This window comes from Eretmochelys imbricata, chromosome 3 (genome assembly GCF_965152235.1).
Source record: "Eretmochelys imbricata isolate rEreImb1 chromosome 3, rEreImb1.hap1, whole genome shotgun sequence".
NCBI classification, from domain to species: domain Eukaryota; kingdom Metazoa; phylum Chordata; order Testudines; family Cheloniidae; genus Eretmochelys; species Eretmochelys imbricata.
This window is the reverse complement of record NC_135574.1, coordinates 67,433,586-67,455,672: the sequence shown is the minus strand read 5'-3', so window position 1 is coordinate 67,455,672 and position 22,087 is coordinate 67,433,586. Positions and strand designations below refer to the sequence as shown.

The 22,087-nt window shown below is 37.4% G+C and overlaps 1 protein-coding gene across 2 annotated transcripts in view; it reads right to left on the bottom strand.

The window, feature by feature from the left end:
* Positions 1-1,373: 1,373 nt before the first annotated feature.
* ZNF292 (zinc finger protein 292) overlaps positions 1,374-22,087 on the bottom strand; it is a 61,278-nt gene continuing 40,564 nt past the window's right edge. Inside the window, exons 5-8 of one of the 2 annotated variants that reach the window (XM_077812794.1) lie at positions 17,780-17,982; positions 15,684-15,820; positions 13,825-13,966; positions 1,374-9,511 (exon numbers count right to left, since the gene is read on the bottom strand). In XM_077812794.1, coding sequence (XP_077668920.1) covers positions 2,297-9,511; positions 13,825-13,966; positions 15,684-15,820; positions 17,780-17,982 — 7,697 coding nt within the window. In that variant the 3' untranslated portion in view covers positions 1,374-2,296. Of the gene's footprint in view, positions 9,512-13,824; positions 13,967-15,683; positions 15,821-17,779; positions 17,983-22,087 lie in introns of those variants that run through there. The other variant, XM_077812795.1, reaches the window with a different exon arrangement.

The window sequence follows — 22,087 nt, the reverse complement described above, 5'->3', positions numbered from 1 at the left end:
TTGAAGGCGAGGAGATATGGCTCTATATTGTTGTCGTCCGTTAGTCATCTTCTGTAAATAGTTACTTGCCCGCAGCAGCCGGGCCCGTGCATCAGCATGGTCAGGGCTTTTAACTGGTTCACTACTTCATTCAGGGTGGTTTGATCTTGGGCCACCTGGTTCATCACTAATTGGTTCGTCTCCTGTTGGACGTGTACTGACTCTTGCTGAGCAGCCATCTGTACCCTGGTAACCTCTTGTTGGGCCACAGTGGCCTTTATCAATGCCTTCACTACGGCCTCCATTTGGGGGGGCGGGCGGGGGGGGTGATTTACCCTGCCCTGAGATGGTTTGCCACAGAGCCTTACTCACTCACCGCATGCCACCCCAACACCAAGTGTGGCAAAATACCTTGTTCGCCTCAGCAGGCTCAGTCCTTTTTAGCCTTGGAGACTCAGGTTTGGGGCAAGGCAAATCCTTATAGGTGACACAGGGTCCTGCTACTCCTCTCCTCAGTCAGTTCCTTGTACTTGTTTTCCTTCCCTTCTGGGGAGGGAGTGCAGCCTCCCTACTGGGAAGGTTTGGTGACTTGCTGCAAACAGCCTACTGGCAGCTTCCCTGCTCTTCTCACTCCCCCCCCCCCTTCCACGCAGGGGAGGGTTTGAAAAGGTCTCAAGTAGTTGGAGTCAGGTGAACCTAACTGGTTCCCTAGCAACCCCTTTTCCAGCTGAACCTTATTGCCCCCCTGGTTCTCTCTCCTCAGTGGATAGGGAGGGGCCTTTTAATCCCCTAGGACTAATTACTTCCGTCCCCCCATAGCTGTTTGTCCTGGGTTTACCACATTATATATTGTTTTAAAACATTTTAGGTTTTCTTGGATAGTGACAGCTCCCACTAATGTATTTACTGTTTTGGTTACTAAATAAATTAGATACTTGTTACTGCAGTTAGCAGCATAAAGAGCGATCTCACAAATCCCAGTTATGACAAGTGGCACTGCTTCCAAGGCTCATTCCAGTGTGGAAATATGGAGTAGGCAAAACAGTTGCCAAAAACAGTCAGCAAGAGGAAAGGTGAGTACAGAGGGAACCAATGCCATCTATAGAGTACAGATATTTTGTCTCTAAGTTTACAATCTCCACCTTTCTTTTTAGAAAGTGCTCCACTTATTCAGTTTTAAATGTCATGGCATGAGGACTCATTTATAGATAGATACCACACTGGTATGGTCAAAATAAACCTGTTTATAAAGCCATTATTTAAAAAAAAAAAAACCAACCAAACCTCCCCCAAATCCCACTGTTTCTGAAGTAGCATTTTTTTAAACAAAAAAATTAAACTATACATCAATCTAAGTTATAGAAACAAAAATAACCTTCATAAGATCACATGTATAAAACAAGAAATGAAATGTGATTTTATTTAAGGCAATACTGGGCTACTTCACAAATCACCACCTCAAATATATACACTGCTCCACACTACTAATTTTCTATCACATTCACAACAGGTTCTTCAATACCAAATGCTGTTTAAAATCTCCAATGTAGCAAACTATTTTTATTCACATTTCCATTGTATTATGGAATCATAATAGCTTTGTATCCAATTAAAAGCAATGAAAAATGTAGTTATAGGAAAACTATTTAAATTTATGACTTAACTACATATGAATACCATCCAAAGATAATGGATGTTAAAATTTACAAAAAATGAGAACTGTCAGTATGTGTTGAACATATGAAATGTGATCTTATCCAGCTCCTTTCCTGTAAATAAATGCTTTAAGCAAAATAAACTGGATATGGCATACTTATCTAGGTTTAGTTCAAAAAGTTCTTAATTTAAAACGATTAAAGGACAATTTTAAAAACTTGATCGCTCAGTTACAAATTAAAATTCCGAATATAAATGTGTCATTTAATAGTTTAGACTTACAGACTGCTGGTGGCAGCAAATGATTTACAATAATAAATATATACAAAAAATGTATCTACAAATAAAGAGTACTGTTATACATGGGAAGTGACCTGGTGAAAGATACCAATCACAGACAATTCACAAAGATTTAGTTAATGGAAAGGACAATTTGATAGAAAGTTGAAGTTCTGATAACTATTTACAAAACTGAAGCAATGATTCTGTTCCTCAAGTCCCATAGGGATAAAAACAAATAAGAAATTTACATGACTAATGTCATGTTTCTGCTAGGTTAAATCACTTCAACAAAATAAAAAAGCTTCACAATTACTAGCATGCTTGATGGCTTCCTATTCAAAATAAAAATGTATTACAGGTCATGTTTAAAACACAGTTATCAGTAATGTGATTCCCCTTCCTCATTACCCACAAGAATTTCTTTTGCAACTGTAGCTGCTGGATCATCCTCCCAATGTCCTTCAAGTTTTTTGAGACTGACAGTAGGTTTCATTTCCTGAAGTTGCTTCAACACAAGCTCAGTGCAGTCTTTAAGAGTCTTGTCTAAAACTATTTTTACTTTATCACTACACTGAAGTTGTGATGGGTTGGCAAACTGTACAAGGGTTTCACTTTCAGAACAGGACCATGTAACATTACTACTTGCCAACGAGGTCTTTTCATTGGATTTTTTTGAGTTTGAATTAGACCCTTTTTTGGTTCCACTGCTATGGTAGTCTCTCTCAGCATTTTTCTTTTGCTTCACAGCAGACTCTTCAAGGAACTTGAGGAATGATACTTCAAATCCCATAGGCTTAAATGAGCTCCAATCGAAAGTTGTGGGCTGCTCTTCAGCAGTCTGAATAGCAACAGCAGTCTCTTCCTCTCTACGCATGCTACTTAATTCAACTGCCAGTACTTCTTCAGGTTTCTCAAGTCTTCTCTTTTTATTCTGAGAGAGGTTTTTTTCTTTATTTGCTCTCTTTAAATTATTACATTTTTGCTTTTCTGAGTGGCAGGAGACAGATTCTTGAAAGTTACTATCTACACTGGAAGAGGTCTTAGCTGGATTTTCAGCACATGTGCAATCCTCATTAATCAGTTTAGTAATGAAGAGTTCTGTCAGTTCATCTACTTCATCTTTTTCGCCTTTTTCAATTTCACTCTCTGGTAACGCAGAGCTACTCAAATCATCACTGCTCTCTGGCAAACATGGATCAGACTCTTTCACATCACTTTTTTTATTAGCTTCCTCTTGTTCAGAGGATGCTTCCTTTACTTGCGAGACAGAGTGTTTTTTTGAGACAATAAGAAGATTTCTGTGTTGTGAAGTAAATGCCTTAGATAACTTATGACATTTATAATGTCTAATTATATTACTCTCACTTGTAACAACTGAGGAACATCCCTTTATCATACAAGGATACTGTGTTACAAATCTGCTTGTACATTCAGATAAGGCATCATTTATAGCCTTTATCGAATACACATGTTTTCCACGTTTCAAGGAATAATCCTTGTTTTCTTGAATCTGCCCACCTTTTGTATTCTTGCTTTCCAAATTAACATTTTTCTTTCGTTTGGTCTTTATCGACAATCTGTTTCCTTCCTTTCCTGACCTATTGTGTTTCAGTCCTCTATGTTTAGACTTTATTGGCTTCTCTTGGTTTGCCTTGCTGGAAATATTTTCCTGACCTGGTGTTAATCGCCTGGGTCTTATTAAGTGATCTTTATGCTTATCATTATGTTTATTAAAAATGTGTCTTAGAAGGTTTGATCTAGTTGCATACATACGATCACAACCCTCACAATCACACTTGTATATGCCATCTTCTTCTACTTTGTTTGGCCTTATCTTAATCCCATGATCTGTCTCAAGATGTAGAATATAATTAAAATAGGCTGTAAATGAAGATTTACACTGAGATTGATCACATGGAAATCTTCCAATATCCAGGGCTGATTTCATGCTTCCGATTTCCTCAGGAGTCATGTCATGAAGCTTCATATAATGCTGTATCAGACTAGTAACCTCTTGAAATATTCTCGAGCAGTCACTCACTTCACACCTGAATTCTTTCACAGTCTGTTTGGTTTCAGTTTCATCACATTCTTCTTTACTTGGCTCACTTTCTTCTTCAACCTCCACAGGGAAGGCAGGCAAATCTGATTTGTGAACAGCCTGGTAATGAAGAATCAGGTTTTGCTGTATTGTAAAAGCTGCAAAACAGCCTTGATGGACACATCGGTATGGTCTGTAAGGACTATATCTAGTAGGAAACTCAAGAGATTTGGTTACTGGTTTCCTGCGTTTTCTTTCTTCTTTCTCTTTCCGATGCCTCCTAATTTTGCGTACTTTTGGCTGTATCTGTACATTACTGAAAGACACTGCATTATATTGCTCTGGAGGAACAGTAAGTACCTGTGGAGGTTTTTCCAGTTTTTCAGGATTTTTTTTTTCTGGGATTAGCTTTTCTGGGATTTTCACAGGTTGTATGACAGCCTCCTTCTTTACTTCAATTCCTTTAACCAACCGAGGTTCGTTTTTACTTTTCATTATTAGAGTCTGCAGATTTTTTATTTCAGCAGGCCGTTGGGTTATGTTTACAGCTTCATTATGAGATCGTCTTCCATAAGGTCTTTTTATTTTTAATTTTACCATTTCTTCTGTTGTGAAGTGATGCACCAGCTGACAGTGTGCTCGGAGATTCGAATTTCTTGTAAATGTTTTTGGACAGGTAGTTACAACACATTTAAATGGAGCATACTTCAATTGATGCTTCTTGATTTCCAGTATCATTTCTGCAGTGTATTGATGTACCTTGCCATAGTGTTTAAATAACGCATCCTTTGTCATAGCACTATAATCACAGCCTTGGTCCTGGCACACAAAAGGCTTGTGGACTTTGTCACTAAATTGAATATTACTTGTCTCTGAAGATGGCTGGGCCAGGGACGTACTCTCAGTTGAAACAGCAGCAACAACAGTCAGCGGTGCTAGTGTATCTGCTGGAGGACACGGAGAAACACTATCAGACACCTGACTGGATGTATCATTTTCTAATCTCAGTTTCTGCAAACCCTCTAAAATTTCCAACACTTGAACATCATCCTTTTGAGAAGTTTCAGGTTGAGAAGAGTTACTCTTTGCAGTGATGACATCCCTAGTGCATACTGCAAACTGGGTGTGGTTGGGTAATTTAATATTTTGTGAACAGTTTGCTGGAGGGACTTCTGTAGTATTTACTTGTGTATTCTTGGTTGACGCAATCACAGCATCCTGGATTTCATTTTTTACCTCAAATATTTGGGAATTCATAGCAGTCTTAATTATTTCAAGGGTTTTCTCAAAGTTTTGAATAACATTGTCCTCTGAAATCTGTAAATCAGAATTTCCTTGAGCACAGGCATTCAGAGTCATCATTTGGGAGTCACCATTTTCAGTTTTTATTGTTAAAGGAGCTAATGCAGCATGAGACTCGAGATTAGTTTTTAAGTTCTCTTTGACACTGGGCACGAACAACTGATTGTCAACATTATTTAGTTTTTGTGTAAGATTTTCTACCAACACCTGAGACTCACAGTTTGCCAGTAAGTTTGACTGAGAATTATCTGTTGGTACTTGCACACTCCCTTCAATGCTTTTGGCTAGAAGTCCCATTGCTGTTAAATCATTTACTACTAATTTTTGTGAAGAGTTAGGTGAAAGCAATGGAGTAGCTGCTTTTTTCTTTCTCTTTGAAGCACTGCTCCCCTTCTTATTCAAGGTACTTGATCCTGAATTCTTGGGACTATTTATAACTGAAACTCGTGAACTATTACTTGCAAAATTCTGTGTTGCTGCAACAGAATTAGAAAATGAGCCAGAGCACAAGCCATTTTCAATAGTCTTTAGCATTAAATCATCGGTTGCAAAAACAGACAAATTGTTGCAGTCATCCGATGAAGGAATTTTGTTGTTTAGGGCCCGGTTTTGGTTTGTTAGTAGGGTACTTGGGTTGCATACTGTCTGCAAGAGAGGGGATACAGTTGTATTGGAGAGAACTGCTGCATTCATCTGAGTCGTACCAGTGACACAGCTAGTTGTAACTATATGTGGAAGCATTTCAGTGTTATCAAATGTACTTGGAATCCCTGCAGTTTCCAAGGCTTGTTTAATAATTTCATTTCCTTCCTCATTCACACTAGTATTAAAGTTAGCTACACTAGCCCGTGGAAACATGGTCTGCAAAAAAGCAGCTGAACGGTTTTCAGCTGCAAGCAACTGTAGGAATGATGGATCTTTAAAACATGCTTCTGGATTGAACGTAGACTCCTGGGGTTGCTGCAAGTTTCCTACATTTGAGGAAAGAATCATACTAGCTAGTAGAGAAGATTGTCCATTAGTCTGCAGGGCTTCTTGAGAAATTTCTGACCCCTCAATCGGTTTACAAACAGACCGTTTAGACAAGTGACCACCAAGTGACCTGGGATTAGTAAAAACTCTGAAACACCTACTACAGATAAATTTGCCATCTCTAATTATTGCTGGCCATTTTGCTCTCTTGTTATGTTTTGGCTTCCTTTCTTTTCCATTTGAACCCCGTCCACGATCTTTTTTCATCTTTTCTGAAGCTGGAACTTGGGAGGTGGTTTCACTGAAGTTATTTTCACTATTTGCTCGAGAAGAAAAGATTGGTTCATCAACACTTTCCTCCTTTGGAAAAACAGAACTAGTGTTTCCTTCTAGCTGTGATGAAAAATGATTTGTATTGTTTTCCAGCTGCGAGAAGACTGAATTTGGGACATTGTCTGCTGGTGAAGGAAAGAGAGAAATGGAATTGCTTTCGGCAGGTAAAGGAAGAAAGGGATCTGAACCACTGTCAATATTCAAAGGCATAACTGTTTTTGCCAGATCTTCTAATTGTGAAGGTAAAGTCGTATTGGATAGATTTTCTATTTGGGAACATAAAACACTCTCAGGTTCACTTTTAATACAGACTGGATTTATGACACTTTCCACTGTAGGTATCATTGGATTAGACAAAGTTTCTAAGTGGGTTGGGAAAAGTGTATTTGAGACATGTTGCAACTGACTTGAGCAAGTAGCATTTACACTGGTTTTGTTTTGTGATGTAAAAGCAGCATTATTGGTGTTGTCCACTTGCGATGGCAAAAAATACACAATCTTTCCATCAGTAGGCATATTTTGCAAATTGCTGGGTTTTCTGGTTTTCTTATTCTTACGTTGCATTTTAAAAGCAGCGTATTGATCAGGGTGTGCTGCCTTCATATGTTTGCCAATACTTTGTGAGGAGTTGTAGGTTCGAGTACACCCCTCAACTTGACAGTTAAATTTTTGAACTGGTGCTGCTGGTGGTACAGCTGGAACTAAAGAACTGCTTAGGCTGGACTGTGATGGAAGAAATATAATACTCTCTAATGTCTTCAGGGGCAAATTAAACGGATTAGTTGCACTCTTAATACTGTCTTGAAGTTCAAGTTTGGAAATGGGTAAGTTGTTTCGATAACCTGTCTGATTCTGCATGCTGAAGGGCGTCATATTACTTACTTGTCTTTCTAGGCTTTTTGACGCAAGAGCTTCTGTTTTTGGTGTGTCTGAATTTACAGAAATGTTTTGAATATTCTGGGACTGACCAAAACAATCATCCTCCTTTCTTCCCTGGAGGACTGGAAGACAAGGATCACTGCAAGAATCTTCTGCTGCTGAACACAACTGACGGACTACAGGTTTACTGGTATCTATTTTACTGCCTGCAGAAGCTAACTTTCCTCTTCTTACAAAGTTATCCCGGACCTTCTGGCTAAGAACAGGCATCCTGATATTGCTGATTCTAATTGTTGCTTCCTTCTTTACCAGACCAGTGACAGAGTGCTCCAAACCATCAACAGATAGGGAATCAGCTTGCCTCAGTATGCTGGCTGATTTATTTGCTCTCTCTGTCCCAACTGATTCTACTTTGATTTGATCCCACACATTATTTTCTGCTTCAGTAAAGTTACTTGTGTTATTGTCTAGAGGAGAGACCAATTCCTTTTTTACAGTGACCCCTTCAGGGTTTTCATTAGCTTTTGAAGACTGAATGAGATCAGTTCGATTAGTCTGGCCTTCAATCTCTAACACTTTTTCAGGTTGCTTATTATGATCTTCACCGTGTTTTTCTAGTTCATTCTGAGAACGGTAAACTTTTCCACAGCCTGTGAATTTGCAGGTATAGGTATTATAGTGTTGTGCTTCATGATCATAGAGCAAATATGCTTCTGAAAACACTCTGCCACATTTAGGAAACATACACTTTGCTCTAAAGACTTGATGTTCTTTTCTATGAGTTAACAGCTCAGCATAACTGTTAAAACCTGCCTTACATTTCATCTGTATGCAGATGTAGGGCTTGCTGCCACAGTGCATTTGTAAGTGATCATTGAGGTGAGTAACACTTACAAAATGTCGTCTACAGTACTGGCAAATCACTTTTTTGCTTTGCATTTCAAGAAAACGTTTTGCTTCTTCATTATCTTTATGCCCCTTTGCATGTGCAATCAAATTTTTAAAGTATTTAAAACCTTTTTTACAAAACGTTACCGGACAAGTGAATTCATTAACAGGCAATGGTTTTTGAACCGGTATTATCTCTGGTACATAAGGTTTATCTTTGTCATCATTTTCATCATCTGTACCATCGTTATCATTGAACACTATGAAGTCTGCTGAGTAAAGACTATTCTTTTTAATGGGTCGCTGTTCCTGCTTGGATATGGCATCAGCCTTCTGATTTTCACTGGTGGTTGCTATTTTAGGAGGTCTTCCCAATCTTCTCAGTGGTTTCATAGCAGCCAGTCTCTCTTTACTAGACTTCTTAACATGTAGAGTTACATGAGGAACAAAGGTTTCTTTAGAATTAAAATTGTGTGCACATATAGGGCAACTGTAAATTCCATCTTTATAGTGTTTCTGTGCATGCCTAACTATTCTATGACCAAGGAATTCTTTGTCACATAACACGCAATACTGCATGTAGGCTTGCCAGTTCCTAAACCTAGCGGATATGAATCCCCTCTCTCTCAGTTTTTTAATTTCTCTCTTTTTCTGCTTTTCATCTCTTATGCCTTTAAGCAGGCTTGTAGCTTCATCGAAATTGCCAGCAAGACCATTCAGAGAAGTTTCTTTATTCTCCTCTTGGCAGTCTTCGACCTTCTCATATACTTCACTGTCATTCAACTCATCTATCGAAGATACAATGGATGCCTCCTCTCCCATCAATGCAAGACACTGACGTTTCAGAGTTTTCCAGTCCCAGAATTCTGGATCAAAAGGCCATTGAGTTTTCAATACAAGCAAGAGCTCACAGCGTAATGAATTTGGTATTGGAAGATTCTCTTCATCATATTTCTGGTCAGGCTGATTATACAGCATTTCAACAGCATAGTATGCATCCACAGTTGGCTCAAGAAGAAATTCACTCAATTGACAAGCACGTTTAACCTCCAAATCATCTGGCAACAAACAGGAGATAGTCTTGCAAATGGATATCTTGACATCTGTGTTTTCACTGGATTCCAAGCGCAGTGCTTTCACACATAGTTCAATGCAGGTTGCAAGTCCAGCAGCTTCAATCTACAATGTACAAAGACAAATTTTAAAAGTCATTTTACTAGAACTGTTTCTGCATTTGTTAATACAACATAATTTTCATTGTTCAATCCTGAATTTCAAGAAATTGTAAAAAGACAAATCACAATAAGGTGTTTATTATTCACATTTTAAGTTTAAAAAAAATGATAGCTTAATAGCTCACACTGTAGAACTGTGCACCACAATGAAATAAAGCCCTGAACATTGTGCTTTGCTTGGGCTACTTGGTCTCCAGCCTGGAGAAGGAACTTGAACACCAGCCTTTTTAAAATTCACACACAAGTGAAAGATGCAGAAGGCTCCCCCATGTTGCCCTGTTAGGATCACTTATTTTAGGAGTGTGTTCAGTAGTACAGTACAGTAGTTCAGCCTTTGTACTAATGAAGTACTGGGCCTTTCCCAAATAAAAGTGTCTAATTATGACAAATTATATGTTATAGTTTTGAGAGGGACTCAGTTGATATCAGATTCATTTCACTTAGGATCTTCAACTTAGGACTTGAACTCTGGGGTCACAGAAGCAGAAGGTAAGTGTGGTAATCAGTAATTCTTCTAGCCTTCCTACTTACACTAGTTATAGCAGTACACACAGCACCAAAATAGTTAAATCTTTTATTTAAGATATAAAACTTTTGAAGGGACTACCATAACAGTTATAAAGCCACCTTGATCTTAAACTGAGAACATAAGGTTTCATTCTGATTACTAATATATTTTTCATATATATATTTAATATATTACTTAAGTGTTTCACCTAAGTGTCTAAAAGGTCATCTGTGGGTAATTTTTTCTAGAAAAGTGGACCCTGATTCTCATTTACACTAAGGCCACTTTACACCACCCTGGCAGAGATTTGGTGGGATAAGTCTCATGACTAGACTATTGGTATAGAGGGGTATAGCTTATTCAAGGACAGGCAGGGTAAAAAGGGAAGAGGTGCTGCATTATATATCAAGAATGTATACACTTGTTGGGGGAGAGAGAGAATCAGGTGAGTGGCAGACCAGTTGAAAGTCTCTGGCTAAAGATAAAATGGGTAAAAATTAAGGCTGACATCCTGGTAGGGATCTACTATAAACTACCAAATTAGAAAGAGAAGGTGGATGAGGCATTTCTTGAACAAAGACCACAAATATCCAAAGCAAAAGACTGGGTAGTAATGGGGGATTTTAACTACCCGGACAACTGTTGGAAAAGTAATACAGCAAACACAACATTTCCAATTAAAGTTATTGCAAAGTATTGGGGGCAACTTTATGTTTCAGAAAGTGGAGGATTTAACTGGAGGACAGTCATTTTATACTTGATTCTGACCAACACAGAAAAACCTGTTGTGAAGGTGGAAGGTAATCTGGGTGAAAGTGACCATGGTTCTAAGGAAAGGAAGGAGTGGAGAGCACAATGGCAAAAAAACAAAAACAAAAAAAACAGACAAACTAAGAGAACTGGTACATAAGGTCCCATGGGAAGAAAATCTAAGGGATAAAGGAGTTCAGGAGAGCTGGGTGTTTCTCAAGGAGATATTATTAAAGGCACAACTGCAAACTATCTTAATGCAAAGGAAAAACAGTAAGAGGCCAACATGGCTCCATCAGGATCTCTTTAGTGACTGCTGAATCAAAAAGGAATCCTATAAAACATGGACAAATTGCTAAGGAGGAGTGCCAAAGAAAGGAACAAGCATGAAGGGACAAAATCAAAAAAGTGAAGGACCAAAATGAGTTACACCTAGCAAGGGACATAAAAGGCAATTAGAAGAGGTTCTTTAAATACATTAGGAGGAAAAGAAAGATGAAGGAAAGTGTAAGTCTTCTACTTCGCAAGGAAGGAGAGCTAATAACTGATAACATCAGGAAAGCTGAGGTGTTTAAGGCCTATTTTCTTCAATCTTCACTGAAAAGGTTAATGTTGACCAAATTCTCAACACAATTAATACGAACAACAAGGGAAAAGGAATGCAAGCCAAAAGTGGGAAAGAACAAGTTACAGAATATTTAGGTAAGTTAGAGGTATTCAAGTCATGAAATTCATCCTAGGGAACTTAAGGAAACAGCTGAAACAATCTGAACCATTAGCAATTATCTTTGAGAACTTATGAAATATGGAAGGGCATATGTAGTGGGGCCCTGCAGGCATCAGTTTTGGGTCCAGTACTATCCAATATTTACATTAATGACTTGGATAATGGAGTGGAAATTTGTAGATGACACCAACCTGGGGAGGCGTGCTAGTACTTTGGAGGAAAGGATTAGAATTAAAAACAAAACTGACAAATTGAAGAATTGGTCTGAGTTCAACAAGAAATTCAATAGCCTGGGGCAAAGTACTTCACTTGAACGAAAAACCCCATGCACAACCACAAAACGGGGAATAACTGACTAGGTAGTTATACTGCTGAGAAGGATCTGGAGGTTATAGTGGATCACAAACTGAATATGAGTCAACAATATGATGTAATTGCAAAAAAGGCTAATATCATTCTAGGGTGTATTAATAGGAGTGTTATATGCAAGACACAAGAGGTAATTGTCCTGCTCAACTTGGCACTGGTGAGGCCTTAGCCGGAGTACTGTGTCCAGTTCTGGGAGCCAAACTTTAGGAAAGATGTGGACAAACTAGAGAGAGTCCAAAGGAGAGCAACAAAAATGACAAAAGATTTAGAAAATCTCACTTACAAGAAAATGTTTAAAAAAAACTCGGCATGTTTAGTCTTGAGAAAAGAAGACTCACGAGGGACCTGATAACAGTCTTCAAATATGTTAAGGGCTGCGATAAAGAGGATGATGATCAATTGTTCTCCATATCCACTGAAGGTAGGACAAGTAATAGTAATAGGCTTAATTTGCAGCAAGGGAGATTTAGGTTAGCTATTAGAAACTTTCTAACCATCAGGCTAATTAAGCTCTGGAATAGGCTTCCAAGAGATGCTGTGGAATCCCCAGCATTTGAGGTTTTTAAGAACAGGCTGGATAAACACTTGTCAGGGATGGTTTAGGTTTACTTACTCCTTCCTCAGCACAGGGGCTGGACTTGATGATTTCTCAAGGTCTCTTCCAGCCCCACATTTGTATAATTCTGTTACATTTATATTCACTTTAAGGTCCCTCTACACTGCCAAAGAGTGTAAATGAGAAGACAGGCTATAGTATTTATGAATAAACAGTCCTATTCCTAAGTCTTAAATTTCTACTATCAGGGAGAATGATTCATAGCTCCTTCAGTGAAGACTTCCTGTTTTTAAGAAACCATTAGGCATATAATGCACATGGCTCAAGGTCTGGACCACAACTCTTCATGCAACCAGTTGTTTCTACTCAATCCAAATTTAAAAAGTAAATTAACTCAAATGAAGAAAGAAGTGGAGGACAAGTGAGTATAGTCCCACCGGATATACTAACCGAAAACAACTTGTTTTTCCTCTTAAAACAATTATCTATGGATCCAAAGCCTACAGAACAAACAACTCAAGGGAAGACAAGACTTAAAGTGATTAACATTAAATAATACAAGCAAGATGTTGGGGAGACTTGGAGCAATGGGTGACCCTACATACAAGATTAACTGAGATACACAGATTGAGTTTAGGATACAGAATCAGTTCTAAATCCATAAAAAGTAAAATACTTCAAAGTCAAGTCATAACTTACCCCTCAAAGCAAAAATCATACCCTTAATGGTGAATCATAAAGCAACAGCAAAGTTGTTTTTTTGCCTTTTCCAGCTTGTATAAAACATTAAGAGAAAGTCTCAAATTTTCCTCCTCAAATCTTTTTCTTTCCCATTTTATTTTCATTAATATTTGAAGCATCAAGAATATCAGGTCATTACATTCCTCTCTTCACTAAAGTAACTTGTCAAGCTATTTGGAGCGTAGAATAATGTTACAGGAGACTGTATCCCTCAGCTATAGCTCTCCTGTCTCCCAGCTGCTGAGTTGCAACATCTATTCCCCCTCATGTCTCCAATGAAAAGTTGTAATAAATTTAATCAGTTTAGTTACTGCAACCCTTTGTGTGGACATTCTTAAGTAAATTTAAGAGTGTCTTACATTGCTTCATTTTAAGTGAATTCCTTAGCAAATGATTTAAGAAAGTCTACCAAAAGGGGGATGCAGTGATGTAATTGCATCAGTTTATAAACCGATTTACTTAAATCGGCACAACTTGCATAAGTAGGCAAGGCTTAGGTCTCGAAGGTTTAATGTACTTCCTAACAGATATCCAGAAAATTTTCAAATCCTGATCTGATGTTCCATTCAAAAGGCCATGAAAATTCATCTTCTAGAGTATCCTTACCTCTGAATTAATTACTTTAATCAGGAAGAATATATGATAAACCGTCTTAGTTAACACCGAAAGTTGACGACACCTCTCTAGATACACTTGTACAGAAGGCTCTACCCTTTGCTGCAGTTTGCTCCAGAAGAGAGTCAATTCCCTGGAAATAGAGAGTTTTAAAAGACAGAATAAAATATAAATGGCAGCACTAACACAACCACTATATTTGATCAATTTGGAGTTCTTTTAAAAAAATATGAAGGATGGAAACAGGATTTATGCTGCCTCTCTAAAAAAACCTAACAATTCATACTTTCTTTTATAGAAGATCATGGTTCATCTGTTCTGGGGTGTATTAATAGGCGTATCAGATGTAAGACACAGGAGGTAATTGTTCTGCTCTACTTAACACTGGTGAGGCCTCAGCAGGAAAACTGTGTCCAGTTTTGGGTGCCACATTTGAAGAAAGATGTTGACAAACTGGAGAGAGTCCAGAGGAGAACAACCAAAATGATAAAAGGTTTAGAAAACCTGAACTATGAAGAAACCCTGGTTTTTTAACCTATGTTTAGTCTTGAGAAAAGATGACAGAGGGAACCTGGTTAAGTCTTCAAATATGTTAAGGGCTGTTATAAAGAAAAGTGTGATCAATTGCTCTCCATGTCCACTGAACGTCGGACAAGAAATAATGGGCCTAATCTGCAGCAAGGGAGATTTTGGTTAGATATTAGGAAAAACTTTCTAACTATAATGGTAGTTAAGTAATGGAACAGGTTGCCAAAGGAGGTTTTTAAGAACAAGTTAGACAAATACCTGTCGGGATGGTTTAGGTATATCTAATCCTGCCTCGGCATGGGTGGATGGACTAGATGACCTCTTGCGGTCCCTTCCAGCCCTACATATTCATGATTCTATGTTAATGCATAGACTTTATGTACACATTATTTCTTTATTATATTTAATTACTCTGAAAGCTAGCATTATAAAGTTAATTAAAAGTGTAAGCGTAACAATCTAAGTAAAAATATGGAGGCCAGACTGCTTCTTCATAACGAAATAAAGTAGAAAACATCAAATCTGAAGGTGTAAATGGCAAGAGTGTTTTAGATAACCAGTGGAATGATACACAAAGATTGGCCCCAAGCCTACAGCAGGATCCGTTACTGCAAAGCCCTGCGCTCTTCCATGTCCCATTATTTTCAAATGATACGTCACATAGATATAGGAGTCAGCACTAGCAAATCCCGGAGGAGGACTGGGACCAAACCAGCAAAATTACCAATTTTACCAGACTAAAGTTAAAGTTCTAGAGGGTCAGCTGCCTCCCAATGAGACCTGCCAGTTGCCCTGGATGCCCAGTGAAAGCTTGTTTTAACTACCAAATGCTGCTAAACTAGCATGTGGCTTCAATCCGACTGTGGAGAGATCTTGCTGGAAGGTTTTCACATGAAATGAATACTGCATTTTTTAATATAGGCAGAAAGAAGTAGGTGACTTATGTGAAAAGTGCTCTTCCAGACAACAGAATTGTTGTCTAAAATTGAGACAGTTTTCATTACAGCGTCGACGACCTGCCTAACAGATGTAAAATTATTTGTTTCCACAATGTAACACAGTTAATTTATTGTCAAGTGAAGTGACTCAGCACTCACGTCATCTGCCGATGCCTGATCCACAATATGGCTTTTGAAACAAAGAATTGTAAGGTAATGATGTTAATTATTATGGGTTATTAGAAAAGCATTAATTTTATATTAAGCTTTTTCTTTTGCTTTTTCAGAAAAGGCTGACAAGCCCTACTCCTTCCAATAGATTTTTAAAGTGCTAAATGATCCAGTTTTACTCTTAGAAACAAAGAAAAAGAAATCCTAACTCACCAGGCACAGTACATCTCTCCTTGCTGCAGCTGACGAGATAAAAATGCTGCACATAATATTAGAGCACTTTTTTCATCTCCATCAGACTCTAGGTTACAGATCATTTCCAGGGCATCTTTGCAATCTACTGCTGTGATCTGGAGAGGAAAAATACAAGATCACTGAAGACTGACTAAATGGTTTTCTTTTCAAGCATGTGATAATATGGTGCTCTGTGGGAAAGCAGGAATAAGGAATTTCCTTAACATTTTCAAACTTTTTATTTTTCAATTAATTACTTAAAGCAATTCAAGAGCTTCTGGATAGAACAAGCTTGTCAAATACTGGATCTGCCACAAGGAAAGTTGTACACCAGTAAAATGGTTATAAGCATGTACCTGAAAGATACTGTAAGACTTAATGTTTACGTGTCTATAGTACCATTCATCCAAAGATCTTAAAGCACATTATTCATATTATATATAAAACTACACATATACTAACAATAATGTGTCTCTCTCTTTCCATACATATAGTATAATTAATGAGTTGTTTTAATAAATTTTATATTACAGCCTGACTGCTATACAAAAAGATTTATTTACTATTAACTCAGATTCCCCATCCCACTCAACTTACTAAAATCAGCGATGTTATTGCTGCTTTAAACAGGAGCATCGATCATGAAAGGACGCGAAGGTTAATATAGGAGTATCACTATATCTTCCATAAAATCAAAGATAAAAGGGACAAAATAACCTGTTTACTGACGGTAGATCAACTGAATGTTTTCCTAGCAGATTTGTTACATTCTTTTTGGTATTTTTATTATTTAAAGCTGGCGGTTATAGACTAATAATGTTTACCTCCTATGAAAATGGTTGAATAGTTTTGGCTAATATCTTCCAAAAAATGTCAGCCTGAGACAGACACCCAGCATAGAAAATTTCAGCCCAAATGGTTAAGATTTGGCATATAAGTAACAGACAGCAGGGTCTGACAGACAACCTTAATAATAGGCGGTGCAACCAGCCATGCCTATAATAAAGGACAGGTCACTGAAAGAACTTTTGGTAACTTGTAAATAACCCAGTGTTAAACTTGGAATAAGGTTTTAAAGGAACACGACTGTGAAATATTTATCTGACAGATGTTTACAGTAAGTCATAATACAAATTGTTTCTCTGAAGATTTACAACTTATTATTCTAGTTATAATGAATTTTGCATAAATTTGTACGGTTTTTTGTTTTGTTTTTTTAAAAAGGGAATTTAAAACCAACAGTAAGTGACTAGAAGAAAATGTGAAGGAAGAGATGCAAGAAAATTGTAAAGATTTTGAAATAGAAGACTAACATGACATATAATCAAAGATAATTGAAACAAATAATATTTAAAAAGGGGCTAGATGTAATCATTTTACTGTAATCCTTGTACCAGGTAAAACTGTTCCACAAGTGACTTTACTTGTGAATAGTCACTTCACTCAAGTGAGTTAAAGCCTAGTGAACACTACTAAAATACATATACTCACAACTGCAGAACCGTTACCAAAATTGGCCAGCAGGATGGAAAATACAAGTTTAAAAATTAAGTAACTGCAGGTATTCTAATGAGTAAAGTATATATATTCCTGTCACACATTACAAAAACAAACATGGCCTCTTCATTATCATAATTTATAAATGAGAAACAGAGGGGCCTAACTGAGATCGAAGCCCCGCTGTACTAAGTATTATACAGAAACATAATAAGAAACAGTCTCATCTCTGAAGAGCTTACAATTAAAACAGACAAGAAGAAAAAGGATGGAAAAAAGTGATTATCATTTTCCCCATTTTACAGATGGGAACTGAAGAACAGAGAGTTCGAGTATCTTGTGCATTCACACACAGGAAAGCTGTGGCAGAGCCTGGAACTGAATCTGTATGCTAGCCTTACGATCATATTTCTTTCTATTAAAAAAAAAAATAAAAAAAAAATACCAAATTGCATACTACGTTTTATATACTGTTTTTAAGCAAGGGACTTCTTTTCTATAGGAAAGCCAATGTAATCATAAATTCTGCTGTTCCCTTAGAAAAAAAAAATCACAAACTAAAAGTAATGTTTACTCACCTCCTCCATTAGCTTTTCATTTGGTGATCCTGAACAAAGACAGACCAGGTAGGTTTGCTTAAAATTGCCTTTGGTGCTGATTTCTGGGTGGTCAGAGCACAGCTTTGCCAGGGAAGTTGCTTGAGTCAGTTGCTTTGCTTTCATTAGATGCTTAATACGCATATCCAGCAGAATGGGGCCTTCAAACACTAAAAATTCATTCACTTAAAGAAAAACAAGACAAAACGTTACATATAAATATTTCGTGAAGTGTTATGCAGTTAACAGATGGAATTTAATCATATTCATATGTAACATTTAAACAGTAAAAGGGCACAAAAGATAGGGAGCACTGGAAAAAACATTTTTTCTAACACCTTGCTTTTGTACTGTTCATTTAACCCGTCACTGATCTCACTACATTTCAGGCAGGAAATCTAAAACATTCTCAAAGAGGTTAAAGAATTTCTCAAAATTAATAAACTGAAATGCATTTGGAACTAAAAGCTTGTATTTTCTATTAGCATTCTGCCACCAATAACATACTTCGTCATCTAGCTAAAACGTCCTCTAATGACTTGTTCAAGGAAATGAAAATGTTGGTTGAGTGTTCATAATTAAGAATGAATCTATATGCTCAAATAAATTGGTTAGTCTCTAAGGTGCCACAAGTACTCCTTTTCTTTTTGCGAATACAGACTAACACGGCTGTTACTCTGAAACCTGTCTATATATTCTATTTTCTACCCATCTCTAATTTTTAATCAGTCCACTTTATTTCTAAAATGGGATGTGTATTTTAAAGTATGAAGTTGACAATTAGGAAAGTGTAGCATTAATCATATGCATATGCTCCTTAAATAAACAAAATTATATTTTACCCAGTCTTGTAACTTTTTGGCGCAAATGTTCTTGGCAATAGTAAGTTTTCACAATACCACATTTCAGAGATGCAGTTCTTTAAGCATTTAGTTTTAGTTTACAGGCATACTGCAGCAAGTTATTTAAGAATAGGAAGGGTTCAAGGTTGACAAGCCAGTTTCACAGGAATGGTCTTTACAGCTACCTATTGTTCTAAAATTCTGGAACATTATCAAAGTCTTCTGGGATTACAGAGAAAGAGAGGAAAGGAGTACTTGTGGCACCTCAGAGACTAACCAATTTATCTGAGCATAAGCTTTCGTGAGCTACAGCTCACTTCATCGGATGCATACTGTGGAAACTGCAGAAGACATTATATACACAGAGACCATGAAACAATACCTCCTCCCACCCCACTCTCCTGCTGGTAATAGCTTATCTAAAGTGACTACCAGCAGGAGAATGGGGTGGGAGGAGGTATTGTTTCATGGTCTCTGTGTATATAATGTCTTCTGCCGTTTCCACAGTATGCATCCGATGAAGTGAGCTGTAGCTCACGAAAGCTTATGCTCAAATAAATTGGTTAGTCTCTAAGGTGCCACAAGTACTCCTTTTCTTTTTGCGAATACAGACTAACACGGCTGTTACTCTGAAACCAGAGAAAGAGAGGGAAATGGAAACATGGGTGGAAGGTGTGAGTAGAAGAGAAAAGGGGCAGAGAAGATATGAAGTGTGAATGGGTTACAGGGGATGTCAAAGTGGGGAAATGTACTTTATCATCTGCAAATTTTACTGCTTACTTACTCACCCTAGTTTCTCGATCATTAATAAATATAATAAACAGCACATGACCTAGCATGGAACCTTGGGGCATCATACTGTTAACCTTCTGTCACAATGAAAACTGGCCATTTAATCCTACTCTTTGCTTTGTCTCCCCTAGCCAGTTTCTGGTCCATTGCAATAATTTGTTTCCCACTCTATGGTCACTTGACTTCTTTAGTAGTCTCTTGTGTGGGACCTTGTCAAAGCCCTTTTGGAAGTCTAAATTATGTCAAACAATTTTCCTTTACTCACTATTTTCCTTTGCAGAAACCTTGCTGGTTAGACCCTCCCTTATCATGATCTTCTATATGTTTTGTTATTCTCTTTTTAATTATAATTTCAACTAATTTGCCTAGTATTGATCCATGGCCATGGCTCCTAGGAACTACAGTAATACAAACAAACAAACAAATAAATAAAGCTTACTGGTCTATAATTCCCCGGATCTCCCCCAAGAGCCTTCATTAAATATAGATACAATATTTGCTAGCCTTCAATTCACAGTCTACAGTTTAAAGTGTGTCCACATAAGGGGGTTGTATCAATTTCACTAAATTAGTTTCTAAACCAATTTAGTTAAATAGATACAATTTTCTCATTTAAGGGTGAAGCCAATCTTACTTTATGTAGAATCAAATCAAAAAGTGCATTGAATGATGTCTTGTAGATGATAACCTAGAACTGAATATATAATATACATTCAAAGATTTATATTAGATCTTACAGTGGGACATTTCCTTTTTAAAACAGAAGAAATGCTCCTTCAATGTCCATTTTTCAAGTACCTTATCAAAGACATTCATGTTCTTCCTAACCCACAAATGACCCAGTGACTAATTACATTTGTTCGTTTTTATCCTTGCTTTTCCACCCACAGGTCCCCAATAATCCTTTAAACTGCCACGTTTACTGTTTCAGCTAGTCCGCCTTGCATAAACATTGGAACATGTTAGGTTATCTCTGAAATACAATACAAGATGACCTCGGACTTAAAACTATCCTTCTAACTCATGAGTCTTCCCTCTAATCCATATGTTATTAAAATTACTATATTTAATATTTTAATGCCAAGTTTTTGGCCTTGCTCTTCCATTTACAGGCCCCAATAATCCTTTAAACTGCAGTGTTTACTGTTTCAACTAGTCTGCCAAGCATAAATGTTGGAATATTTTCTGTTATCTCTGAAAGAAGATATAGGAAGGTCTCAAATTTAAGACTACACTTCAAACTCAAGTGATATTGATATTACTGCAATTAATGTTAAGCTTTATTTTGCATTTCAATTTTGCTTATTCTGTGATCAAGATCTGAACCTGTATTAAATTAGTATATTCCAAGACAAAACTCAGTAAAGATGGAGTTAAAGGTAAGAGTACAATCAGTAATTTAAAGGGGCGGGGGTGATCTTAAAAGAGCACAGTAGTCATCAAAAAACCCAAACATCACAGACCTATTAAATTCAGAGGTTAAAATAATAATAATAATAATAAAAATGAATGCACCGAAGTTATTAGCTAAGGTACCATAACAATCTTAACTCTGCTCCAGGACCAATGCCTCAAGAAAAGCTACAAAAATCTTGAATGCACAATTTCAACGCCAACAGGTTCATCTCTTCATTCACAAAAACTAGTATGCCTTAGCAGAATGAGAAATAGCTTACCAACATCTTGATTTATTGAAAAATATTAAGTATAATTACTCTCCACTGTTCATTAAGGTTCACAAACTACCAAAGCCTGAAGACCTGACCCAGACCTGAAGAAGAGTTCTGAGTCAGCTTGAAAGCTTGTCTCTCTTACCAACAGAAGTTGCTCCAATAAAAGGATTACCTCACCAACCTTGTGTCTCTAATATCCTGGGACCAACATGGCTATAACACTGTACACAAAAAGTCTAGCATACAAAGTCCAGATCATGAAACTATTAACATTTACATGGGGGGCAAGGAGAAGTGAGCAGAAACCATGGGCCTGATGTGGACTATCCAAGGTCACAGGGACCGAGGGACCAGGGAATCCTATGGAACCTTACAGAATTTAGGAGTTTTACATAATCCCTTATTCAGCAGGCTTCCAAAGTCAGCCTCCCTTTGCTCCCTCCTGCTGATCAGATCACTGGACCTAATGGAGATGGTAGTAAGTCAGCAAGAGCCAAAGTGAACTTTTACTAGGGTCCACAGCAGCACCAGTGGATTTAAAAAAATGCCACAAGGCAAATCTTGGATTAGTAACAGAAATCAACGTGTGAAACCTATGAAAGCGAATGAAGCTGGAGAGTATGTGTCAGGTGACTTGGAGAAGCCATCTGAGAAGTCAAAAAGGCTGCAGAATTCAACAATGGCCAGGATGAAGGCTGTGGGCTTGAGAATTTTGTAGACACTAATGCCCGGATAAAGAAGCAGATTTCCGGTGGGCTATGGGAGCTTGTGTTGTAGCCCAGCTAACTATGCTGCATTCTGATGAAGCACTGGGCCGTCACCTCCCCACTGTTCATTTGTAAAATATGGTAGAAGACTGTAAATACCAAAGCTCTGTAGTTTCCTTTCAATAAGGTAATTCTGTAGTGTTGCTTACAGAAGTAATGGATTCAATACTATTATTATTATTATTATACTAATATTATTTTTCCTTGATCCCCATA